This window comes from Accipiter gentilis, chromosome 10, assembly GCF_929443795.1.
Source record: "Accipiter gentilis chromosome 10, bAccGen1.1, whole genome shotgun sequence".
Classification (NCBI taxonomy): domain Eukaryota; kingdom Metazoa; phylum Chordata; class Aves; order Accipitriformes; family Accipitridae; genus Astur; species Astur gentilis.
The window spans coordinates 26,811,414-26,828,806 of NC_064889.1; the positions used below are offsets into that span (position 1 = coordinate 26,811,414).

The 17,393-nt window shown below is 41.2% G+C and overlaps 1 protein-coding gene across 4 annotated transcripts in view; it reads right to left on the reverse strand.

Annotated features, from left to right (window-relative positions):
* Window positions 1–216: 216 nt before the first annotated feature.
* Window positions 217–17,393, reverse strand: part of GAS7 (growth arrest specific 7) — a 107,016-nt gene continuing 89,839 nt past the window's right edge. For all 4 annotated transcript variants that reach the window (XM_049813071.1, XM_049813070.1, XM_049813073.1 and 1 more), the window contains exons 10-14: window positions 16,652–16,780; window positions 14,518–14,641; window positions 12,005–12,084; window positions 9,540–9,638; window positions 217–8,804 (exon numbers count right to left, since the gene is read on the reverse strand). In XM_049813071.1, coding sequence (XP_049669028.1) covers window positions 8,691–8,804; window positions 9,540–9,638; window positions 12,005–12,084; window positions 14,518–14,641; window positions 16,652–16,780 — 546 coding nt within the window. In that variant the 3' untranslated portion in view covers window positions 217–8,690. The remainder of the gene's footprint in view (window positions 8,805–9,539; window positions 9,639–12,004; window positions 12,085–14,517; window positions 14,642–16,651; window positions 16,781–17,393) is intronic.

Sequence of the window (17,393 nt, forward strand, 5' to 3'; positions counted from 1 at the left end):
CTGTACTCATCTGAGTATCATGCAAAGATCTGAAAAGGATAAGTACAAGTAGATTACACCCAAGTGATGTGATTGTAAATTCATGCCGCATTAAGCTGGTATCAACAAAGCAGTACACGTGCATATGGCACCCCAAGTGTTCTTTGATGATACTGCATTCAAAAGGTGTGTGGCTTTGGTAGAAGAAAAAGCAACTGGGTAAAGACAATTCCATGCTCAATGTGTCTCTGTACAGTTTATTTTACAGGAGATGAGATGAGCACTGTGGTGCATATAAACTTGAAGAACAATATAGGAAAATACAGTTTAACCATATGAAATTGTTTTACAGTAAGACAGAAAAATTATGTATAGGAAATGCCTTCAACACTGAAGGACAAGATCCACAGCTGACATTAAGTAGCTTCCACCAAACTCCACCAGTTTACCCGAGCTGAAGATCTGCCCCTTAAATCTTTTCTGCATTTGACTTCTTAAGATCAGTAAGTGATTCCTTCATGTATCCTTATAGAACAAAAGCCATCCTACAATTTGCACAATGATCCAAGACTTACTAGTTACCCAGACAGAGGCTGCATGATACATAAACTTATTTAAGGGGTCTATTCAGCCAAAATTTATGGAAAGTTATAAAATTTTGGTTAAACATCTTTAAAAATAAGTCATTAGTACTGGCAAAAGACAACTTTCCTAGAAATTTAGAAGTATTTAGCAAAAGTACACAAAAAGGACCAAATAAGCAACTTTATTTTAGTAGAAAACTCTGTTTTAGTGTATGACTGGTGATCTGGCCTGCCTTTGAATCCCTGCTGTTAAGAATGTCTGCAGAACTGTTCGGTGGATTTTTCACACTGTCTTGGGCTGACAAAAGAAAGGAAACCATCTAAGGAGGAGAAGAAAATACTTGTCCAATACTAGCACCTGCTTTTTTCATAATGGATAGAGGTTGCTGTCCCTAAGGAGTGTTTTTGACCTGCTGGAGTAAAAGAGCAGTAAATGGACATCCAAATTCTTTAGGCTATTCTGAAAATCTCAGCCGTCACATCAAAAAACTCCGAAGGAACAAGGAATTTCAGGTGAAGTGTTCCCAAATTCAAATGACTAAGATTGTCAGGTCATGCTGATGTGAGATCCCTGAAAATTACTATTCAGCTTTAGACTTCCAGTACCAGAAAATTTCTTCTCAGCAACTGCTTTAAAAAAAGAATATTTTTTATTTTATTTTACACAATAAAGGCCTACTTAGGCCCCAAATGCCACTTACTCAACTATTTTTATGCAGAATTCCCTGCTTATTCTACTGAGACCCCTATACTGATGGATGTGTCAGAAGATTAGGTTAGCAACGCTCCTTCAATGCAGTTGCTTTTAAGTCTAACATTTTCTACACCATTTTCAGCACTGAGAATTTAGGATGACTGTGCTGGACAGTAAATGATGAGTGAGACAAAGGCAGGTCTACTGGATATGTGGATGTCCTAAAAGAGTGCACAGTGCAGAGCAAGGAAGGAGGGTTAGGAATCCTGCACAGATCTGTGCATACTGGCTGCTCCTGAGTTTTGGGAATTTTTAGAGTGAATCTGTGTATTTTACATGCTTGTAGCAGGTACAATTTAAAGAGGCACTTCAAGGGGAACTACTAGCAGAATTTTAATAGGGTTGTGATACAAGCCATTACTCAGTTACTTGTTAAACCAGTAGCCCTGAAAGACTGCATATATTCAAAATCATAGTCTTGTCCACTCACTGAACCTGAATACAGCAGCTGGAAAGCTTTTGTTCTGAATATCCACTGAGTTTGTCTCTTACGACGCACCTGAAATAGTTCAACTTAATGTAAGTTGAGGGAATTACATTTGAATGTTTCAAATTTATATATTTTTTCTGTAATTATTATGTGGTTAACCTAAGACTTATTTTTTATTGGTCTATGAAAGATTTTATCCATGTACAATTTTTAGAATCAGATGCATCATTAGGCACAAAAGGTTTCTGCCTTGAGGAATGCATGGGATTAGAGATTCAAGTCAAATTGTGCTATGTGTTGGTCCTTTCAGAAAAAATGTCCAGGAAGAAAAAATAAACTGTCACTAGCACAAAAAGGAGTCATTGCACTTCCAAAGCTGGTGGCTGATAAGAAAAATCCAAAACAAACCCCAAAATAACCTCTCCAAAAAGCATGCAGTTACCACTTTCAGAAAATATCCAAAAGCATGAAGCTTGGTCAGCACATTAAAGCAACAGAGACATTCTATGAAAATTCAAAATTAAAGAAAAGATCCTGAAAACTGGTGTATCTCAGTGATGGAAGGTGGGCTGCAGTAACAATGAAGAGGGAAAAATAAGAATTGAAAGATGCACATTTATATGAATAAGATTATTGTAAGACAAGTAATGAATATTATTTATACAATAGTGCTTCTCAGGAAAAGACAAGGATTTGCTGACGGGAAAGGCTTCATCACTGTTATGCAACAGAAAGACTGTGTGCTCCAAGCTCCTGGAGAATACCTGCACGCCAGGCTTGACACATTTCCACCTGACTTACAGTCAGTTCAGTGCAAGGGTGCAGGATGTCACAGCGCTGCCAAATGCCAAAAAACATTCTGTAGTCATCAGTGTGGCATTGCCACATACCCATCTCCCACTGGCACAACCAGGTGCTGGTTTGAGAGCCCTGTACCAAGCAATAGATACAAGGGAATGTTTCATCACTGATTTTCATGTGCTAAGTAAGCAGAATTCGGAGAGTGATGAGCCTGTTACTGCCCCCATCAGGGTCTGAGGAGGACGAGTACCTCATGTTGAGAAGCTCAAATGCCACTGGGGCAGCTAAATATTTTCCTGCCCTATGTGTCTGTTTTTAATTTGAATCTGCCTGTGACTATTGGCCACCTGGTTAAGTTAAATGTGACTAGCAGGCTCCTCTGGTAAAATGTCAGACGCCTCTGCTGTGCAAAGGACAGCCATCAGCCGTTCCCTACCACTGTACGAGTATGGGAGGAATGCCCACACAGCAAGAACCATTCACAGCAACGCTTCAGCAACCTCTGGGACCTCATTCTCCTATTTCAACACATGCTGGGTAGCAAAAAGCTTACAGACTTTCCAGAAAGGTCTGTGATCAGGCAAGCTCATTATTTTGAAAACTGCCTTTTTGACACTGTCTTTTGAAGAGCTAGTTCTTGCAAAGCGGAAATGTAAGGGTGACCAGGACTGCCTCCAGGACATCAGACTCTGCCATCTCTGGGAACAGACCCAGCAGGCTGCACTAGTGCAAAAGAGCACACTAGCTCCTATAAAATAGCAAATGTATTTTCAATTCAGAAGGAAACAATCAACTGATCACACCAAGGAGTCACATCTACTCATTCCAGGGGGACCTTCAAGGTGCTGGTCTGGATTTCTTAAGGTGCTTGATAGCGAAGGACCCACCTGGGTAAGCAGTGCTCTTTTTCTCCCTGTGTGCGACTGAAGAAATAGATGGGCAGAGCTACAATTTCACTTAATTTTGGATGTGGGTTTTTACAGCTGCATCGGAAGGTGAGCTGTAGGCCCATGCTCTAGAGCTGCACTCCTACCACAGCCTGACACAGGGTCACCCATGGAGCTGCTGGGAACTGCACATATAGAAGCTAGGACTTATACATTAAGTATTTGAGGTTCTCATTTCTTAATGTTTACCTTGTACATGTACTCAACGACTAAGGATAAAAGAGGCTTGTGGCTATTTGTTAGCCTGATTTTCAAAGTCTCCTATCGTGTACATGCTCCCTGTTGCATTCCAAGAAATCTCTGAGTTCTGAGCACTTCCAAAGAGCAAGTGAAAAGAAGAGTGCACATTTATACATAAAGAGTCTGACTTGCAGCAAATATTTAAATAATGACGTTAAAAACAGGGACAAATTTAAAGAGGTTCTGAGGTCTGAGAAATTATGACTGCTACTGAGCATATAAGAGTTTCCTTTGAATGCTTTACAGAAAATTCCTGTTAGGACTCCCCCTGCCAAAAAAACCCCAACCAAAAAAAGAGGTGATCTGAGTACAGTTCACTGTCACAAGACAGCTACACATGCTGACATTACAGCATAGGGCTGTCAGTTAAACAAAAAGCAACTAATTCTGCAACACAAAACTGTATAGATGCATAAAGGGTAAAGAGAACCAGAGCACAAGTTTGGATGCTGCCTGTTATGCACAAAAGGAAGAACAATTTCAGTGTTCACCATAACTGTGCAACATGAGGGGAGCACAGCTACCCCACAGCAGCTCAGGCAGGGCTGCAGAAGGGCGAAAAGTATTCTAGAAACGTAAGAGGGATTTCCATACAACTTTCACTGCTGTTACAGTATTTTAAATTCTTTTTTTAAAAAATTAAAGCTATCACTAAAGATCCCAGTGTCAAATAATGAAATAACATTCCTATAAGGGAACAAGTGAAGTCTTTCAAGAGATGTTCAACACATAGAAGTGATGAACAAATTTGAGTTATAGGCATGAGTGAATCTGGAGCAGATTGGAAATCTGAGAATTACACCTTTTTGGATGTTGCTCTGTGAAAGCAACTGGAATCTTGCCAGTGATGAGAGAAGATTGCACTTGGCCCACGTGGTAAAGGACTTATCGGTTTCAGCTCATTAACTCCAACAGGAATCAGCCAACAGTACTGGATCCAGAATGAGTTCTGTTAGGAAATAAGCTTAAAGACTACCTTAGAGAAAGACTTCCAACAAGGACTCTCTACTGAGAAAACTATGCCAGAAGATGGCTTTGAAGACATAGGTGGACTGGTATGGATGATGAATAAAATGTTCTCATTCTGTGCAGTAGCTGAGGTTACAGCTGGTAAGCACCTCAACAGCTCTGGCACCAGAGTCAGGACACTCAAAGGATTCAAAGCCATAGGAATTCATGAAGCCCTTGAGCTCAGACAAGGGCCAAAAGGCTTTGGCTGAAGCAGAGATTGCCAGGGAGCCAGAGGCTTGACAGCATAAGACAAGTATGTGACAGCATCACTTAGACAAAGAGGGAGCTCCACAGGAGTTGCAGGACTCCTGAAACAGAGGCAGCTTCAACAAAGACCCAGGCAAGCAGAGCTACCAGATAAGAACCAGAGGCAAATACCCACTAATTGTACCTCTTCAGGTGAAACCAAACAGTACTAATTGAAAGCTCACATTCTGCTCTGTGACCACAGAGCCGAATGAAGATGTAAGACAGCCTTGTCACTCTACAAAAGACGACTGATACCTGCAGTGACTAAAATAGTTAAAACTTGCATCATGTGTGTGAGCCCACCTGCCAGACGAAATAAAATGACCCTTAAGCTCAGTACCTACAGAGGTAAGGGACTTACTTTGCTATTCCTATCAATCAGTTACATTGCAACATCATCATGCTTTTCATGTGCTAGCTTTTTTAACATAACCTGAAGCTTGATCGTGCTCTGGAGAAAAAGCTGTTTAGGATGAGCTATTGCATGAGGAAAGACTGCGTTCAACTTCATTTTTGCAACTCAATGGAACATGAATAGAGCAATGCTGAAACTCCCAAAGTTACCTTGTTAGGAATGAACATGAGGGCAGGCATCCATGCTTCCCTTCAAACTTGCCACTACCTTCTTTGAAGACGCTGTCCGTTCAGAAGCACAGGTGCTCCAGCACTCCCTGACTTGTAAGGAATCACACTGTCCAGGATCCATCAGCCAGAGAAGTGAATGAGCCAGTTAACACTGATCCTACTGTCTGCAATGTTGTATCTCAAGGGAGTATCATCTTTTGCAGGAAATAAGCTGGAAACTGTCTACAAGCAACAGCAGAACTTCCCTAACACTTCCAGTCATTAAAGTCTCGTAGAGGAAGCATCTTACCCATTGGAGAGCAGCACTGTGTGAGAGTTTGCTGGGCCGGGTAAAGATTAACAGGCGGGTACAAGTGCTCTCCTCAGTTTATCAAAGTGAAAAAGAGATAGAGACTCCATCAAGAGAATTATCATTCTGTGCAGCTCACACATTCCTGCAACATTTCAAATGGACCAAAAACTAGAATTAGGAAAACTGTCCGGAAATAAAACAAAAGGGGAAAAAAAAATTACCAGAAAATACAACTGAGAATTGAGAGCAGCTTAAATACACCTTAGTAGAGGAACCAAAATACATTTCAGTCCTCAGAGAAACCTGTGCTAATGGACAATATTTCCAGTCCAAAATGGATAAAATAATAAACATCTTTAAAGAAAGAGGAAAAATAAAGTGTAATTGCTAACAGATTATTTCAGATATTTATTAAGGAGAATACTGTATAAAGTGCACAACTAGCTTGGTTTTGCAATCAAAACAAGAATGTGGTGAGGTGTCATCGAGACTGCTCACTTTAATTTACAATACAGCTTAGAATACAGGGCTTGACCTGAGATGCAGCTCTTAAGTACTCCAGTTATTTTTGGCCATTGAACTTTTGAAAGCTCATCCTGCACCTGTGGTTTATAAAAAAAAAAAGAAAAAGTGCCTGTCCTCCAAAGTGCATGGTAGAGATAAGAAAAGTATACATTGGTATGCCAAAAATAATTTAAAAAATTAATAGGACAGAAAGGGAATCAATAGGAAGACTGATAAAGAGATCATCATGAAACTTCCCTGCTTTAGCAGCAGAAGAGGAGTCTAGGGAAACGTACGTACTCTAACTGAGCTCAAGGACTATGCAACACTTAGGCAAACCATGTTTCATTTGTATTGCAATAGTCTTTGCAGGAATTTAGGAGAGAGTCTGATAACAGTGTGCTGGATGCTTCCAACACCAAGATAAAATAGTAGTCAGAAATTCAGAAGTGTTTAATGAAGTACAGTACAGGAGGAGTCACACCAGGAACAGTGATCCTGAGCATGCAGCAGTCATGCCATTTCACCTGCCAACATGCAAAGGTTTATAAAGGTTAATGATGCAGCAGAGAAGTGGGTTCTGGAGGCATTTGTAAGACAGGAATGAATCTATACTGGTAAAGAGATGGTTGAGAAAAAGGAAACAATAAGAAAATGCAACAGAATTCAGTTTTAAATAAACCAGAAAAATAATCACTGCAACAGTATTAAAAATGTTTTTCAGATAAGACTTCTCTGTGCCTGAGTTTGTAAAGGGGAATATTAATTCTCAATGATCTAATCAGAGCACTTTGAAGCTGGTGAACAAAAACCTAGAATAGTACTAGAACAAAAGAAGGATGCAATTTTGGTGCTGGGGAAAAAAAGGATGGTAACCATGACACGAAGTGGAACATAACTGTGGATCAAATTAAATAGTACGGTTTGGGAAATTGTAGGTAACAACACAGTAAACACCGAGTAAAGGCCACAGTGGTGAGAATCAAGGTTTCTGCTCGATCTAAAGCAAGAATCTTAAGATTCTTGGTACTGTATGAAATGCTGAAAAATATATTAACAGCAACACTGAATAATCAATCAGAAATAACAGCAGGAGAAGAAAATTAATACCTTTTCAAAACCATTCTCCAAGCTACATAAGACTATGTGCCAAGAGCAGCGATGAATTTTGGTAGTTTGTGGTAAGGGTAACAAAGGAAGAACTCTAAGGTTAAGAATCTGATGCTGCAGAAGTGCTGGGCACCTACATCTACATTTAATGCAATCTAGCATCACAGATTCATGACACCTTTGAAAATCAGGCTCTAAAAAGAGAAATCCTACAATTTAGCTGGACAAACATGGTAATTAAAGATACCTAAAGGCTGTGATATTCACCTGAAGGAACCAACAAAGGGCAATTTAAACCTGGATCCCAAATACAATGTCAGAGGACTGTCTTTAAGGAGATTCTGTGAGAAAACATCTTGCATAACCAGGAAAGGTTTTGAACATCTCCTTTATTCCTTGGTATATAACCTCTTTCTGTCATTGAGGGCACTCAGACAGCTAATGAGGTAGGTATAGCACAACCAAGTCTTTTCTGATAAATAACAGTGATGGTAACACTTTCAACCTTATTGATTGGCCTAGAACAGAAATCATGATGATAATGGGTTTATGTATCCCTGAGAGGGAGTATAAAACAGGAAGAACAGGAGTCTTCTCCATAGATTTTGGGAGAAGGGCCATCACTTCACTGCCATGGTGGGACACTGTGTTATATGAAATGAATGTATTCACACAACACTGCTGCAAGATATGTGTATTTTATAGATGGGGGTGCAAGAAAAGTTAATTGACTTGCCTGTGGCCATGAAAGCAGTCAGTGACGGACCTGGGATTCATGATCAGGACTTCCTTGCCTCCTGCATCATGTTCAAACAGTTATCTACTTGCTGGCCAGAGGCTCACTGCATGGTTGTTCTAACATACTGTATAAAGATAGTCATGCAAGGGATGTAGCACAAAGTCACTGAAGAACAGAGTTCTTTCTATACCAGAAAGCAGATTTCTTCTGGAAGCTGCGTGCAATTGGGAACCTCTGGTGGGAAGCACACATCTGGTTTCTTCACCCTGGAATGTCTGGTGCTTAAGGCTTAGCACAATGAGGACCATTTTAATGACTAAATGTAACAGAGATAGCCCGTACAGGCATAAATTACAAGCTGTCTGGTAGTGGAACAACCTTTTACCTATGCTCTTCTGACTCTTAAAAACAAAAACATTAGCGTGGTTAATTCAGTGGGCTCATCACATACAACTATAGATCAGTCTATATTTCCATGTCCACAGGTCGGATATCTCCAGTTTTGTGTTCTTTTACCCACAGTTCCCTGTCTTTGGCAGGATCCACTTTCCGAAGCAACTGATCCACGAGCTCTACTGTCTAAAATGAACAAAACAAGAATCAAAATGTCAGGGGCACATTTCAAGCACAGTCAGTCATTGCTCTGAAGCGTAGACCAGCTATGGGCACGCCTACATTGCATTTGCAGACAAGTGAGAACCGAACATACATGCGACTTGGTGGACAACAGCCAGATCTGAATGTGAAGCCTCGTAGCAGGAAGCAAAGAAGAGGCAGACTATTAACGTCAAGCAGAGACAGGCTTTCTATGCCAGCATTGGACAGTTGGTCTCTGAGTCCTGTCCTGCAATCTGTACCTTACATGAAATACAACCATGTACTGAGGTCAGCATACATCCCCCATATTTTAATATTTGAAAACTAGCCAGTTTTTTAATACAGAAAAAATACGTACTCCCTCCTCCAACAGTGAAACTATTTACCATCTTCCTTGCAAGAACAGATGACCTCAAGGAGCAGTGCATCATGCTGGGAGAGCTAATAATGGCTCATGCTGCCCAAATGTAATTCAGTTCACTGTGTCTCCCCCAGCAAAAAGCTGTGACCCAGCAGTATGAAATGTAAACAGGATCAGAGAGTCTTAGAAGAACAGGATTGCAAGGTGGCAGTACAGTACTGCTGCAAACTAACAAGTTGACCGCATACACTTTTCACATCTCCTTTTGATACAGGTCAGTCAGATCAGCATAGGGACCGTTCTGCCCAGCTGAAGTGCAGTGAAGACCAAAGGGTGTGAACAAAAAACAGACTTACGCTTTGGTTGAACATGTCTGTCTCATGCCGCAGCTGTGTATACTGGCAAAGATGCTGCCGAATCATCTCCACCCTTTCAACTTCTAGTCTTTCAAGCTCCTAGACATGAAGAAAAACAAGTCCATATTTTTTTTGAAGGGCCAGAGCAAGGATGACACACAAAAGGTTGCCAGTCGGTGCGATACTACCCCAGGGACATGCTTTGGAGCTGAAGCCTGTGGTTGCACATCCCTACAATTTGCAGAGTATCAGAGACAGCAAGCAACAGAATTCACTTCAGCCTGAGCCCAATGATAGATAAGAAGGTCGAAACCTTTCCAAAACTGAGACAACCAAGTCAGAGAGACTGTCTTCAGGGACGCTGCAAGCAAGAGGGAATCTGTTTCCTGCAAGAAGCTTTGCATGTTTTGTTGTTAGCTCCAGAAGTTACAGTCCTTGGGGAAGCAGGAGACCACGTTGGGGTGTATGGCTCAGAGGGTCTGACTGCCTTGGTCTAACCAGACACCTATAAGAGCAGTTCTATCTGTTCATCAGATGATGAGCTGGGACAAGTCTCCACCTCATTCAGCTGGCAATAAGCAGATGCCAGCAACACTTTAGTTGAAAAGGTAGGTGATTTCTAACTTTCCTCCTGATTTTTTTCTGCCTCCCTCTTCTCCTGGATTCTGATATTATACCCCAAAATATGCATTTAGTCCCTCCTTGTCTGAGTGACAGCAGTGGAAGCAGCATGCTATGGAAGTCTGCCTTTAAAGACATACACTGTCATGGACTTTGCTGTATCACTAGAATGCTCTGTATTCACAGGCACATCAATGGGGTTGAATCTTAAAAAAACCTGCTTTCAGGGGGCATTTCTGGTGTCCACTTACTGGGCATCATTGTGGAGTGTAACCTGAGCATATACAAGCAGGCAGGTTGCTACATTGCCTTTCCTGTGCTATCAGCAATTTGTTAAACGCCTTTTGGGAAACAGATTCTTCATTACAGCACAAAAATCTCAGGTAGCAGACCATCTGCTGGGGAGGAAGAAGAGCAAAGGAGCTTATGGTATGGACAGGACTGAAACAGACTGAGCTCCTATTGCTGTTGCTGGTTGATGTACTGCCCTATGGAAAAAATGGCCTACTTTGAACACAGACTCCCTTACTTAGGGCACTGATGCGCAGGACCAGAACACTGAACCCAGTGTGCTAGTGCTAGTAAGCATGCCATATGCAGAACATGCATTGTATCTGCACTAGAAACTTCAGGGAGGAAGGTATGCAAGGAAACACAAATCTTCAGAACTTGACTCTTTCAACTTTCTATTCCATATGAACTAATCTGTACCTGAGTTAATCAGATGCAGACTGTTTTTCAATTTAGATTTTATATTCATGTATACCAAGACTTACCTTCAAATCCTTCTCAGACTGCGTTTCACAACTGAAAAGCCTGCTGTGCAGCCTGCAGGCTATGACTTCTCTCTTGAGCTATCTACTAGCATACTTCTAAGTCATCCTTCCACAGGAGCAAATATGCAGCTAACATATAGCTGGCTGTATCTGGACACAGAGGCACTGATGGTCAGTATCATTTGCATCAGTGAGAAACCACCAGTGAAGGTGAGAGAAGAATCAGATGCCTTATGTATAGGAACAGCCAACTTTTTCTCTCTTGTTCTGTTTTTGGGGAGGTATCTGCCTCCTGGTGTTCCGCTCACCCATCTGCCTTTATTTATTTACTGCAGTTAAAACAGTGCACTGACACACTTTCAAATGATAAGCAATTTATTACCCTGCTCCTTATTAGGAGGACTTCACAGTTTTGTGTTTGTCCAATGAGAAAAACACATGCAAAAGACATTTTTATTTCCCACTTTTGAAAGCAATTGGCTGTTGTCCAGAAGGGCTCTAAGGAATGACAAGGGAGGAGCCCTAAAGCCAAAGTACAGGTATTTCAAGGAATACAGCACATCAAAGCTATATCTTGGCATCCTGGTGACTAACCCCAAAGGTATACACCCTTAAGGTGTATTCTGTGAGCTGTGTTATCTTCTGAGAAACAGAACAATAGGCAATTGAAGCACACCTCTTCTAAGCTGGCAATACTCAAAATTTCAAAAAATTTCAAAAGAAATTGTAAAATCATGGAATACAAAAATTCATTAATATATAAATGGATTCAGTGATTTATCACATTTTTCCATCTACCTTGTGCATTACTTCATCCTTCCTGGGGACAATTCCAGTGTTCTGGCCTCTAAGAAGACCTGAACTGGTTTAACACCTTCTGCAAAGAAACAATTATTTCTTCCTTCTCCTACTGATATGAGTTTTTCTTAGAACTGAGAACAGGAAATACAATGGGAGATTTATCACCCAATTTTTCCCATTGCTTTGCACTGTAACTACCTATGAGTGATGTACACTATTACAATTTTGCAGAGTTATCCATGTAAGATGCTACAGAGAGTTACATACCAGAGTGGTGGTCACCATTTCCTCAAACCACTTGGACTGGGCTTGATTGTAAAGATCCACACAGCGCATCAGGTCATCTCCTGAAAAGTTCAAGATAACAACACATTAGTCTTCTCTAGCCAGTGTTAGGAGCTTCAAAGGAAATTGCAGTTCAGGTTTTGTAGACAGACCCAAAGGGTTTGAAGGTCAGTCCTGGTGGAGCTGAAGGCAGTTCTGTTACATGGTATTTGTTACATGCAACAAAATTTCAACAAAATGCATGCACTTTATGTGTGGTAAAGATCAGTGGTTGGGAGAGAAAGAATGAGTAGGAAAGACAAGATTTTAAAAGGATATTATGAATGTTAAGTAATATTTTACAAAATGCCCAGAACTATGAAAGCAAGTTACTTCAGTTAAAAAAAATGGTCATAGACATAAAGTTATATCTGAAAAATAAAATAATTAAAATGGGAAATCAATAATAATGAGTTATTGAGCCGCATGGTAGGACTGTAGCTGAGACTGCATTCGAAGACAGGTCTGCTTAAAACTGGAGCGAAGCATCAGGCTTAAGATGTCTGAGATCGAGGGATGCTTATTTGCAACCTTCACCCAGTTGCACACTCATGCATTCTCCAGCCTCTGAAGATGCATGATTCCAGTCAAGCTCTAGCTTCCTCTCATATTCAAGGCAGTAACACAATAAGCTGTGATTGTTTCCATTTTTTATTTGTTGCAGGACCTCTGACAGAGAGGGAAAGGTGGGTGGAAAATCTGGAAGGCACGTCTCAGACGTTACTGCTTTCTGGCTCATAAATTCTCTTTCTTCTTTAAACAAGGCTTAACTACACTTTCCCTAATGGTTTGATGCCTAGGTCCAGGGCTCAAATTCATCCTGTTCTTTTAGGTGCAAGAAGGTCTTTATACATTAACCAGGAATTAATCAAGCTTTAAGAACAGGACTCCATAGACCAAACAAGTGTCAAGAAGTAAGTGCATCTGGAAGTCTCTTGTGGACTTAGAACTTGGGGTGGCAACCAAATTCTATGAAGAAACCAGGACTGAGGGCTTAAAGCTTGGCAATAAGCTTATCCACCCAGACAGGGGATGCCTAGGCTGACATGACAAGTCCAAACTAATGATTTCCACACTCCAGGAAGCTCCTTGGGAGCTATCTGGCTTGGGGTTCTCCTCCACCCACCCAAGTGACTCTGAGCCACTGTACAGCCAGGAACATGAAAGCAATGAAACAAACAAAAAAATCCACGGGAGCAGAAAGCAACGCCACATATCAGTAACCAGTGAGATCGTAGAAGGGCTCTGGTCTAGAGCTCTCTGGTCCTATTGTCCACTTACAGCCGGGCTCATTTCAAAGACAGATCACTACGTGCTGCTGCTGTGTGTATTGCAAGCACCCCAGCTGGGCTGCTGGGTAGCACTACCTGCAAGGATGGGACAAGTCCTCCCCTGGCATGCACTGTAACAGTGGCACAAAGTCAGGGAGAGCAATGGGGAGACTCACACCAAATTCTGGGTTAATCCCATCTGATCTTCAGCTGTCCCTTGCCTGTTCAATAAATATCTATTACAATTTCTGAGGAGTCAAGAGAACACAGAAAGGCTGTGAATTTGCGGGCGGATAAAGAGTGTCTCTCATGGAGCTTCCTGTCGCTAACACATAACTTTTGTTTCTCCTCCAATGGTTGTCTATACATGGTAACCCTGCGAATGACTCTTCTCAGTCTCCTCAAAACCCAGACAGGCTATCCTGAAAGTTTTAAAAGCCTCAGAACTATGAAGGACCACTCTGGCAGGAATGGACCTATGAAAGGATGAAACATGCAAGCCCTAGTTAAAACATATTTTCAGCAAAGGTACTAACAGAGCTGCACATATCAGCTTTGCAGATCTCAAGAAAGACAGCTCCTGATGGATCCTATAGAAGTGGTTTGAGCCTCTGTAAAACATGCATAGGTCACATCAAGTAGCTGTGTCCTCAGTACAGTATAGCACACACTACTATATCCTCAGTATCCCTTGAACAGAAACCATTTTAATCACGGAGCAGCAGTGGAAAAAAGACAAAAAGTTCACTTTCAAGGAAAAAGACAGTAATAGGAAGCATAACAGGCACCTGCATAGTTGTGGGTGACTGTGATTTAGGAAAGAACCATGGAAGGAACTATGATTTAAGGAAGGAACTATGATTTAAGGAAGAAACATCCTCAGCTGAGCTTCTTTGAATCTGACTTTGAAAGTTTCATAAACATTCCGTTATCTCAGCACATTTTCACAAAACAAAAGGACCATTCACCCTCCTTTTACTGTTCTCACCCCGATTATCAAAATCATCATTTTATGACAACTAACATGGAAAAACTGGGCTTGTTTCTTCAGAGGACTTAATACCAAACAGATTCGTAGCACTTTGTAGCTACAATACTGAAAAACAAGAAACATGCAGGTGGATGGGTAGTTGCATCCCACAGGGCTGTGCTTGCCTCCCAACGCTGATGGACACAGGTACTCACCTGCCTGAGTGGACTTCCGTCTTGCCTTCTTAATTTCCTCTTCTGTCTTGTTGCTGAGCTTCACCTCTAGCTGCTGAGTTTTCATTTCCAGATCCTTCTGTCTCTCTGTCAAGGCCTTCCGGGCCTTGGATTAATTAGAGTCACATGTTTTAGAGGAAAAGAGCGGCCAGCTCACACAAATATTTGTCAGTAAGAAGTCAGGGACTCTGCATAAAATTGAGTCTTAACTGGGATTCAAACTTGGATTCAATTTCTTAGAACACCATGTGGTGTTCAAAGAAGTGTCCTACCACCATATAGAAGTTGTCACCAACAAATCACGAAAGTGTTTGAATTCTTCATAGGTTCTTAGAAAGGCACAGTACCAAAGTCATCATCAGACTTTCCTGTTTCTTAGTAACTTTCTCACTATTTCTGGAAGAAAGGGGAGGTGGAGCTTCTTCCAAATGTCTTAACCAGCATCACATAGACATCTCTTCCATTTGCTTTTCTTAGGATCTAAATTGTTGAAAGAATTTCAGGTACCTTACAAAATTTATTTTTAAGTACCTTCTGGACTCAATATACACTTTTCAGAAACTCTAACAATAGGAACTTTTGGACTTATTTCAGAAAAACTAATTCAGGTTCATGACAACAGCAGTTTGTGCTGTAGAAATCAAGAACCTGAGACCTGGTTACAACTGATTATTTAAATTACCTTACTTTAAAGTTCTTCAGGCTTTTAAAACCTGATTTACCAGTATCATTGCTGAACTTATACAGGCAAATTAGTAAAGTGTCTCAACAAATAAACATCATTACCACATATGCATGCTGTCACCTCATTTGCTGAGGTTGCCTAAATACATAAAATAAAAATAACTTGTTTTGCACAGATTTGTTATAAAATAGGTCACATTTGTTCTTTACCCAGTTAGTGTTTAAAACTAAATTTGGATGATATATTTTGTTAGCACCTTGCAGTTTCCTACAGTCACACCAGCCTGCAAGTTACAATGCTCTTGAGGCATTACTTGTATTTTTTCAGTTTGCAGTTTTAAAGACCCTGTGCTTGGTTCGGCAGATCGCAAGAGGGAGCTGCAGAAAAGCAAACTGGTGAGAAGCTGTGTGCTTCATCAGGCACACTACAGACACGGCTTTTTCCTTTTTTTATTCCTTCTTCTCAAGGCTATTCTAATTCATTCCTTTCAATACCCCTACTGAGGACTGTGTTTCTTTGCAGATATGACTATGAGGAAGTTACTGTTTTGCAGAAAAATGCCTTCCCTGCATACATACAGTCTAATAACCTTGTGTATCCTACAACAATTCTGTCCCCGGACAAACTTTCTCATGTGCACTCTGATCTTATTGAAAGCCCAAACAACCTTCTGGGTTGACTGAGCATGGTATTTTCCTTTCCAGCTTATACCCAAGAGCAAACCGCATGAGGATACCATCTGGCATAAGCATCTTGGCAACCAATGCATGGGTATCCTGTTTCCTTTGATAAAAGAGCACTTTTCATGGGTATAACTCTCCCTAAATCACAACCTCAGCTACCTACTGGACATTCATGTTAAAACAGCAACTCAAACTATGGTGCTGCTGCTGTGTGGGTTTTTCAGGTGAGGATATTTGCTGTGAGGTGCAGGAGATGGGAACTGGGGGAGGGTTTCTGACTTGCCATGCCAGGTTTGAGCTGCCTTCCTTGGCCATCTGCTTTTGGCCACTGCATCAGAGGATACTGAGCCAGGTGAGCCTTTGGCCTGACCCTGCTGCTATTCTAAGGCAAGGTTTTTTAAATTTTGAGGGCAATAGATGTGACTTCTAGATGCACACAAGCAAGGAGTATTTTCACCAAATGCATTAGAAATATATCATCCCAAACTGAGAAGGGGAGGATGAAGCAAAAAGCCAGTTCAACAGTAATTTGTTAGCCCTGCCTGTAGACAGGCAGGCAGATTTCCCAAATCTCAGCTAAACAGCAAACAACGTCTGGGGCCTAGCAAAGCATAACTAACAGCAGAAAGCACTCAGCAGAAACCTTTGTGGTTCTTTGTGGCAGAACAGAAACTTTTCATGGGGCAGCTGCTTTTCTGTCCAAACCAGCAGTATCTCACAAACTCTCCAGTTTGTTCTCTGCTCCTACCTTTTCAACTGCTGCATAGCGGCTGGCCAGATGCTTCCGTAAGTCTGCAATATGGTGGTCACACTTCTTCATGTCTTTCTTAAAGTTCTCTCTGAAGTTGAGCAGGGGTTTCTCTACCTCGCTCTGAAGCTTGTAATGAAAACAAAAGAAGAAATGGCAATTATGAGGAGCCGGGCAGTAATTCCTGGCTCTTCTGCTGAGCAGACTCAGGGCAGAGAGGAAACAATACACACACCACAGCCAAATGCAACGTCATACAGCAACATTTCTCTTCCCCAAGAGAGCTCTGAGTGAAGCTACTGCAAAACTCAACTCTTTGCAGGACAGCTCTGTTAAGGGAGTATTTACTGAAGGGAGCAAAAGGACAGAAATCTTGTCTTCCTTTCTCCCTGTTAAATCATCTCTCTCTTCTTACAAAAAGATCAAACTGCAGACAATATCCAGAGCACTACTTGAGGTGCTCTGATTCTGGCCTAACTGATGCAACTTGCTTACTAAAGCCACTAACCTGACTGCAGTAAGGTGAGTCAGTGGACCATGGTGACACATCAGCATTTCTTGTATAGTGAAAAGAGATCCAATAAGGGCACATTTTACTTACTTCTGTCAAGTATAAGGGAGCCTAAAGAGAAGTTTGAGTATTTAGTTGAAACTCTTTAAGTAGTGGCAAGAAACCACTGAAATGAACTCAGGAATGATCCGTCAAGACCGTACATATGACTTATCTCTTACAAGCAGGACT